Genomic DNA, 10367 nt, shown 5'->3' on the forward strand with positions numbered 1-10367 from the left:
TTATTAAATCTTGAAGACTAGTAAATACTAGTTTTGAGAAGATAAATTATAATAATATAAATTTTGCTATAATTTTCTCTACTTCTGTATCTTCTGTTCTTGCTACTTCTCACTGAATGTCAACAGACTTACCAAGTTTTACTATTCAAGATTAATCCAAAATTCAGATGAAAAGTTTTCTACTTTAAGATAATGCTGATTCATTTTTAACATTTGTTGTTTAATAACTCTTAATTTTTTTGATGAGCTGGGGAATCTCAAACTTTGCAAAGTCAAACACATTTTATTGCTAGCAACGTAGAGAAACCTTCCCTGATTCTTTTGGTTTTAACACCATAAATAATAGGATTCATCATGGGTGGAATGAGTAGGTATGTATTAGCTATCAAAATGTGGATATGTGGAGCAATGTGATGACCAAATCTATGAGTGAGAAAAGAGAAAAAGGCTGGTGTATAGAACAGCGAGATGACCCACACATGAGAGACACAGGTACTTAAGGTCTTGAGGCGGGCAGCTTTGGATGGAAGATTGAAGACAGTGAAAAGAATAAAGACATAGGAACAGATGATCAATATGAAATCCACTCCCCCTGTCAGAAATGCCACAATTAGGCCGTAGGCTCTATGAATCCTGGTCTCAGTACAAACCAGCTTTATCAGAGCCATAAACTCACAGTAAGTATGAGAGATGACATTCGTTTTGCAGTAGGAAAGCCACCTCAGAAGGAAAGGGTGTGGACTGAGGAGGACAGCTCCTCTGAAGACAATGAACATACCCAAACTTACAATCACTGTAGGTGTTAAGATAGTGGAATGTCTTAGTGGGTGGCAGATTGCTACATAGCGGTCAAAAGCCATGGTCAAGAAAAATCCAGATTCCATAGTAGACAGAGAATGGATAAGATACATTTGAGTGAGGCAGGCTTCAAAGTAGATCTCTCTGTCATTGAACCAGAGGAGACTGAGTATCTTGGGAAGTGTAGACGAAGTAAGCATCAAATCAGTCATTGAGAGCATGCATAGAAAGATATACATAGGTTCATGAAGTTTGTGGTCTGTCTTGACAATTAATAAAAGGGCAACATTTCCCATCAGCGACACTAGGTAGACCAAGCAGAAAGGGATGGAGATCCATATGTGGGCATCCTCCAATCCTGGAATGCCAAGCAGTAGGAAGGTGGTTGGTTGAAGACTGGTCCTGTTATCACCTACCATTATGCAAATAATGGATATCCATGATCCTGTCCAAATTAAATATCATAAATATTTTAAATATATAAAGATAAAAGCTTTTTTGTTGTTGTTATGGTCAGATAAAGATGATAATATCTTGTAATATGCAACTGGATATTGAATGATTTCTTTGCTAATAAATTGTCTTAATGTATCAGATACATGGGATTGTGCATTTTGGATAAGAATAATAGTAGAAAGGAATTCTCTCTCTCTCTCTTTCCCTTACCTACCTCTCTTTTTCTCTCTCTCTTTCCTCTGCCTTGTCTGTCCTTTTTTTTCAGAACATATTGTCCATTTGGCTAAATACATTTTATTAATATTATGTAGTGTTATAGAGGTAGTCGTTGATATATTTCTGAATACTGAGATATAATTTCCTACCATCTGAAATAGTAAAAAAAGTAAAAGGCCAATCATCATGAATGAGATTAGCCATTTGTATATTTAACCCCTCTTACCCTACTCCCAAAGTAGAGCTTACAGTTATAAGGAAAAAGAAGATGTGGGAAATACCAAAGATAAATTGAGTCAATAAAGAAGTGATAACAAAACTGACTTATATTGAAAGATGAGTCATTGATTCATAAAGGAAGGAGCCTTATCTTCATAAAATCATCCAAATAGAATGGTAAGAAATCATTATTTTGCAAAGATAATCCTGCACAGAAAGTGACTAAGACTGGAAAACATGGGCATTAGGCAACTAGATATTTATCATCTTTATAAATATGATCAATTAAATTATTCCAGAAGTTACATAATATATTCTTCAGTTATACAAAGAACTTGATGCTGATTTTTGCTTCCCAAAGTAAACTTAAATGCAACTCTTGGCTCAAGATATGAGGTTATTTATTTTATTTTTGTCCATACTCACCTGAGGATATTTTTCCACTGACTTTTTCTTTGTTAGATAGAGTGAAAGAGAGGGAAGGAGAGAGAAAGAGAGAAAGAGAGAGAAACATTGATGCAAGAGAGACTCATCGAGTGACTGTCCTCAACACAAGCCTGGGCCAGATTATCAGAAGTGTGTCTTGGAATGTATGAAGAATTGTTTAGGAAAGATATCCTAAGAATTCTAAATTTTAAATTGATAAATTATTACTTTGGTTCAAATATTTGTGTAAAATAAGCTTATATAATATGAGGCATCATGTTAGTCTGAATAAAACAAAGTTCAATAAAAACAAGGTTTTGAGCAAATGTAGTTCGGGACTAAACTCTGAGGCTAGGTTAACAAAAAACATGAAGAACGTGCACATCTCAGCTTAAATAAGTGGTTAATCTTCTTCTACCTTATTTTTTTGTCAAGTCAAGAAGTTGTGTCATCTTTCAGAGAATCACAAAGGCTATGTCTTCACTGCTGTGACTAGACCTAGGACCTCCAGCCTAGGCTCCACCATTCCCTTCTCATGGAAGGACTGAAACTTTCTTTCTGACTTGAACCACACCTCTGCTGTCTATAACCTGGTTTTCTTACCTCCACAAAGAGATGGTCTCACTGTTGAGCCTGAGTCCCATGGTAATACTGGATACAATTACGACAGGTGCCATTACTCTTCTTACCCTGGGGGAACAGATGCCTATGAGGAATATTCTATATATAGACTCTTAGGAGAATGCTGTTTGATTATAGGCAGTTTCACTAATTTCTCTCTAAAGGCAACATTTGGTCTCTTGGAGGGATTCAGTCTTGTGGTGTCCATACCACCTGATTCTGCCTTTAGACAACAGTAGGAGACAGTCTCTGGACTCCAGGTTTTGTGCTATAATTGATTTATTGTATCTTTGGATTTAAGCACTGAATGCTTTCTTATGAGAGCTAAGAATGGAGAATATTTTGGAGCAAGAGGTTTATAAATAATCAAGGTGATTATATCAATATCTTCACATGCCTCTAGATATTCTTAAGTAATCCATCTGGACCAGTTTTAGTTCTGAAAACCAACGAAAACTTCAGGACATTTTATAGTCATGTTCTTATGCTTGCTTTCCTCTGAATTTTATTGTTTAAATACAGGGTATGCATTTTCCCCCATGTGTTTTAGTTGGGATGCTATGTAATGATTGAATATATTTTGCTACAGATACGTTCTTTCTCATCTTTTTCCTCTGCTTTGTATTTCAGGAAAAGTGAACATTACAGGCAATGTTTCATAGGATCACAGATCATCTGTATTTAGGCAGGGTTCCTTCAATGGAATACGAGGATAATTCTATCTATTTCTCAATTTCTTCAACTGTATCGATTTTGTGGCTTCAGATTCTGCCAGAGGGCACTTCCATGGTTTCATCTTCTTGTGGGGGGAGACTCATTTCTGAGATGTGATTTAACAAGTGGTGCCTCAGGGTTTTGCTGGCTAGAGTTGGTGTGGATTTTTGTGGTTTCTAATTTCTGGGTGGACTCACTGTCAAATTTTAGGTTTCTCAGAAGTTCTATAACTGTGTAAATAATTAGCTGTATTAAAGGTGCTCTGTAATAAATACATAAGTGTTATTTCCCGGTTCAGTTCTGACTAATAGAGAGGCCATTCATAATAATATAGGGCTAGTGACTTAAAAAATTTCTTTAGTTGATAAAATGATAGAGTATAGTCCTCCAACTTATCTTTTTTAAAAAATTAGAAATGTAATAATAATAAAAAAATAGTAGCAACCTCAACATTAAAATGGTTATATGTGAAAAACCCAGAACTACATTGTGCTAAATGATCAAAACTACCATTCTTTGGTCAGGAGCAAGATACCAAGGCCCACTTTTGCTAGTTGTATTCAACATAACACTAAAAATCCTAGCCAGATAAATTAGACAAGAAAAAGAAATAAGAGGCACCAAAATTGAAAAGTAAAATGCTCTGTTTACAACTAAAATGATCTTATAAATTGGAAACCATAATGATCACACACACACACACACACACACACACACATACACACCCAAATACACATTATAGACCTAAGAAACAAATTGAGCAAATTACAGGATACAAAATTAACATGCAAGGGTCAGTTGCATTTCTATACACTATAAATGATCAATCTGAAAAAGAAATTATACAAATTATATCATTGACAGTAACATTTAAAAAACAAAACCGGCAAAAACTTAAACTAAAATTAGAATTTGCACAATGAAAACTATAAAAAATACTACAAAAAAATGAAGAAAACACAAATGAATGGAAATATATCTTATATTCATGAGTTAGGAGACAATATTTTTAATAAGCCCAACCTACATATTTAACACAATTTCTATCAAAGATGCAATCAATGACATTTTTTTTGCAGAAATATAAAAATCCATATTAAATCTCCAGGGACCCCAAATATCCAAAATAATCTTGAAAAATAAATTACATATTTTGGACTTCATGATTTCAATTCTTACTACAAAGCTATGGAAATCAAACGAATATTTTACTGGGATAAAGCCAGACATACAGACAATAAAATACACTAAAAAGTCCTAAAATAAACTCTCAGAAGTATGTTTAAATAATTTCTGCAAAGGTGCAAGACCTTTCAATGGTAAAAGGGTAGTCTTTTCAACAAATTGTGTTGAAAAACCCAAATATCTACATACAAAAGAATGAAGTTGAACATCTATCTTACATGATTAGAAAAAAGAAAAAGAAAAAACTCTCAAAATAGATCAGAATCTAAATGGGAAAAATAAAACTATTAAATTCTTAGAGAAAAAAACTTTCATGACATTAAATTTGACAATGATTTATTGGTTATGACAAAGGCAACAGAACAACGACAAGAAAAGTAGAAATAAATAAATTAAACTTCACCAAAATTTAAAAATTTGTGCATCAAAGGATACCATCAACACAGTGAAAAAGCAACCCAGAGAATCAGAGAAAACATTTGCAAACCATATATCTTATAAGCAATTAATATTTAGAATGCATTTTTTTAATGTTTTTTGTTTTTATTTATTTTTTTTATTTTTCATTTTTTTAATTTACAGAATCTTTTTATTTATTTATTTATTTATTTTTCTATTTTTTTAAAATTTTTTATTTATTTTTTTGTTACAGATATTTCTTCTTTTTTACCCCATGGAACCCTCCTCCCCACTCCACCACCGCCTCGTCCCCGGCTTAGTTGTCCATGTCCGTTGGTCATGCGTACATGCATATAAGTTCTGAGGTTTATCTCTTCCCCTCCCTCCACTCCTCTTCTGAAGGTTGTCAGTCTGTACCCTACTTCCATGTTTCTGGGTCTACCATATTCCTCAGACTGTTATCTTCATTATATTCCATATATAAGTGAGATCATGTGGTATTTGTCTTTTTCTGCTTGGCTTCTTTCACTTAGGATAATACTTTCCAGGTTCCTCCATGTCGTCTCAAAGGATAAAAGATCTTTCTTTCTTATCACTGCATAGTACTCCATTGTGTATATGTACCACTGCTTTTTTATCCATTCATCTACTGATGGACACTTGGGCTGTTTCCAGATCTTAGCTATTGTAAATAGTGCAGCTATGAACATGGGGGTACATATATTCTTCCTGATTGGTGTTTCAGGCACCTAAGGCAACAGAAACAAAGGAAAAAATGAACACATGGGACTACATCAAACTACAAAGCTTCTGCACAGCAAAAGAAACAATCATCAAAATGGAAAGGCAACCCACTGTATGGGAGAACATCATTGCCAATGATGTATCAGATAAGGGGTTAATTTCCAATATATATAGAGTGCTCATACAACTCAACAAAAGGAAGACAAAGAACCCACTTAAAAAATGGGCAGAGGAGCTGAATAGACACCTCTCCAAACAGGACATACAAATGGCCAAGAGTCATATGAAGAAATGCTCAACATCACTAATCATCAGAGAGATGCAAATTAAAACAATGATGAGGTATCACCTCACACCTGTCAGAATGGCCGCCATCAACAAATCATCAGACAACAAGTGTTGGCGAGGGTGTGGAGAAAAGGGGACTCTAATACACTGCTGGTGGAAATGCAGACTGGTGCAGCCACTATGGAAAACAATATGGTGTTACCTCAAAAAATTAAAAATTGAACATCCATTTGACCTAGAATGCATTTTTTAAAAAAATCTCAAAATCAACAACAATAACAAAAATGACTATCTTAAAAATAGATGAAGGACTTGAATAGACATTTGTTTAAAGAAAATATGTTTAAATAGATAATAAATATATAAAAAGATGCTCAACATCATTCATTATTAGAGAAATACAAAATAAAGCCGCAATGAAATATCACATCATACCAATAAGAGTTGCTATTCTTGAAAGAAAGAAAGAAACAAACAAACAAATAAAAGAAAGAGAATTCTTGATATAGATGTGAAAATGTTAGAATTATTATCTGTAGATACATGAGGGGATGAACAAAAATGAATTCACATAACATTAAAAAGAAAGGATTTTCTTACACATGCTAAAACATGGTTGAACCTGGGAGATATTATGCTAAGTGAGATAGCTAGTTACAGAAGGACAAATATTTTGTGATTCTGCTTATGTGAGTTACCTAGAGTAGTTAAATTCATAGAGACAGAAGTAGAATGGTAGTTAGCATTGGATTTGAAGAAGTGGGAATGGGAAATTAGTGTTTTATGAATATGTGGTTTCAATTAAGAAAGATAAAAATAACCTCTGAAGGGGCCGGTTACACAACAATATGAATGTACTAATTTCACTGAACTATACACTTAATAAAGTGTATAGTTTTGAAAAAAATTCAAAAGTGATGAATTTTGTTATGAATATATCACCACAATAAAAAAGCATACCAGTTAAATGCTCTTTAGTTATATTCCATAGTAATGGTAAAAACATGAGTGATGATATAAGTTAGTTAGATAGATAGATAGATAGATAGATAGATAGATAGATAGATAGATAGATCTTTATGAATTGTAGGGATTGCACTGGGATTTCACAGAGCTGAACTTGTGATTCAGCACACCTCAAATACATGGAAATATGTCATAAAAACACAGATATTTCAAGACTGCAGTTCTAAATATACTCAATGAGATGTGAAAAATACATATAGGCAATTTAATGCGCTCAAAAAAAGATAAATGAACAAAATGAGTGCTTTACCAATTAGATTGAAACTTTAAAAAGCATCATTCAGAAATTTTGGACATGGATCATTCAATTAAGGAGATCAGGAGGACTACTGAGCATAGCAAATAGAGATAACTAGATGGAGGAAAGAATTAGTGATAATGAAGATAGAAATCTAGAAATGAAACAGGGAGTAAAAAAGAGAGACTTGAACATAAAAAAATAATAAAGACCTTTATGAGAACTATTTCACTTCATCAAAAAGAGCAATATAAGAATAATAGGCATTTCAGAAGAAAAAGAGAGGAAGAAAGGAATGAAGAGCCTACTAAAATATTTGCAACAAGAACATGCAAAGACATTTGAAAACATGTAGGCTAAATGGCATGTTATTGAACAATGGAGTTACCATGGATATCAAGGAAGAAATTAAAAACATCCTGGAAACCAATGAAAATGACCACACAACAACACATAATCTACGGGATGCATCAAACGCAGCTCTGAGAGGGAAGTTCATAGCACTACAGGCCTACCTCAAGAAGCAAGAAAAATTCCATATAGATTATCTAACCTCACAACTTAGAGAACTATAAAGCAAACAAAAAGAAAACCCCAGAGCAAGTAGAAGGAAGGAAATAGTAAAGATCAGAGGAGAAATAAATGACATTAAGAGCAAAAAAAAAAAAAAAAAAAATTCAAAGGATCAATGCAATAAAGAGCTGGTTCTTTGAAAAAATAAACAAGATTGATAGACACTTAGCTAGGCTCACCAAGAAACAAAAAGAGAGAACAGAAATGCACATAATGAGAAATAAAAGAGGGGAAATAATAACTGACAACACAGAAAATTAAGACTTGTTAACAAATATTATGAACAATTATACGGCAACAAACTTGACAATCTAAGCAAAAGGGTCAAATTCCTAGAAACACATGGTCTCCCAAAACTGAACCGGGAAGAGATACAAAACTCGAACAGACTAATAAAAACAAAAGAAATTGACAATGTAATCTAGACTCTCTCAGCAAACAGAAGCCCAGACCTGGACGGCTTCACGGGAGAATTTTACCAAACATTCAAAAAAGAACTAATACCCATTCTTCTCTAACTATTTTAAAAAATTCAAGAAGAAGGAAGTCTTCTAAACTTGTTTTATGACTCCAGCATAATTCTAATTCCAAAACCAGAAAAAAAAAAAAAAAAAAAAAAAACTACAAAGAAAGAAGACTGCAGGCCAATATCCCTGATGAACATAGATGCCAAAATCCTGAACAAAATACTAGCAAATCAAATCCAGCAATACATCAAAACAATTTATTCACTATGATCAAGTGGCATTCATCCCAGGGATGCAATGCTGCTACAATATTTGCAAATCAATAAATGTGATACACCACATAAACAAAATGAAAGATAAAAATCATATGATCATATCAATAAACGCTAAAAAAAGCATCTGACAAATCCAGCACCCATTTCTGATATAATTGCTCAGCAATGTGGGAATAGAGGGATCATACAGGCCATATATGAAACTCCACAGACTACATCATACTCAATGGGACAAAATTAAAAGCATTTCCCTTAAGAACCGGATCAATACAAGGATGCTCACTTTCTCCACTCCTATTTAACATAGTACTGGAAGTCTTAGCCCCAGCAATCACACAGGAAGCAAAAATAAAAAGAATACAAATGTGAAAGGAGGAAGTGAAAGTGTCATTATTTGCAGATGACATGATAGTATACGTAGAAAAACCCCGAAGACTCCAACAAAAACTTACTAGACTTAATAAATGAATTTAGCAAAGTAGCAGGATACAAAATTAACGTCAACAAATCGATGGCATTCTTATACACCAATAATGAACTAACAGAAAGAGAAACTAAAAAAAAAAAAAATACCATTTACCATCCTGGCAAAGAAGTTAAGATACCTAGGAATAAACTTAACGAAAGAAATAAAGGACCTATTTGCGGAAAACAACAGGTCATTGAAAAAAGAAATAGAGGAAGATATAAAAAAGTGGAAGCACATACCTTGTTCATGGATTGGGAGAATTAACATCATTAAAATGTCCATACTACCCAAAGCAATGTATAGATTCAATGCAATCTCCACCAAAATACAAATGACATACTTTACAAAACTAGAACAAATACTTCAAAAGTTCACATGGAACCCAAAAGACGCTGAATAGCCACAGCAATCTTGAAAAAGAAGAACAAAGTAGGAGGGATCGTATTACCAGATTTCAGGTTATACTTCAAAGTCACGGTAATCGTCACAGACTGGTACTGGCACAAGAACAGGCAGATAGATCAGTGGAACAGAACAGAGAACCCAAACATGGTCCCAAGGCAATATGCTCAATTAATATTTGACAAAGGTGGCAAGAGCATACAGTGGAGTAAAGACAGCCTCTTTAATAAATGGTGTTTGGAAAACTGGACAGCTACATGCAAAAAATTGAAACTAGACCATCAACTTACACCCTACACCAGAATAAAGTCAAAATGGAATAAAGACTTAAATGTGACTCATGAATCCATAAAAATCCTAGTAGATACTGTAGGAAACAAAATTTCAGACATCATACCCAGCAGAATTTTCACTGATAAATCACCTAAGGCAACAATCAGAAAAAAAGGAGAAAATGAACACATGGTGCTACATCAAAACCAAAACTTCTGCACAGCAAAAGATACAATCATCAAAATGGAAAGGCAATCCACTGTATGGGAGAGCATAATTGTCAATGGTATATCAGATAAGGGGTTAATTTCCAATATATATAGAGTGCTCATACAACTCAACAAAAGAAAGAAAAAGAACCAAATTAAAAAATGGGCAGAGAAATTGACACCTCTCCAAAAAGGACATGCAAATGGCCAAGAGTCATATGAAGAAATGCTCAACATCACTAATCACCAGAGAGATGCAATTTAAAACAACAATGAGGTATCACCTCACACCTGTCAAAATGGCCGCCATCAACAAATCATCAACCAACAAATGTTGGTGAGGTGTGGAGAAAAAGGACTCTAGTACAC

At 33.8% G+C, this 10367-nt stretch overlaps 1 protein-coding gene across 1 annotated transcript; it reads right to left on the reverse strand.

Annotated features, from left to right (window-relative positions):
- Positions 1 to 272: 272 nt before the first annotated feature.
- Positions 273 to 1217, reverse strand: LOC118628564 (olfactory receptor 52K2-like). Its single transcript, XM_036259544.1, has one exon. The coding sequence runs from the start codon at positions 1215 to 1217 to the stop codon at positions 273 to 275; it is 945 nt and encodes a 314-aa protein (XP_036115437.1).
- Positions 1218 to 10367: the final 9150 nt, after the last annotated feature.

Source organism: Molossus molossus, unplaced genomic scaffold (assembly GCF_014108415.1).
Source record: "Molossus molossus isolate mMolMol1 unplaced genomic scaffold, mMolMol1.p scaffold_m16_p_13, whole genome shotgun sequence".
Lineage (NCBI taxonomy): Eukaryota > Metazoa > Chordata > Mammalia > Chiroptera > Molossidae > Molossus > Molossus molossus.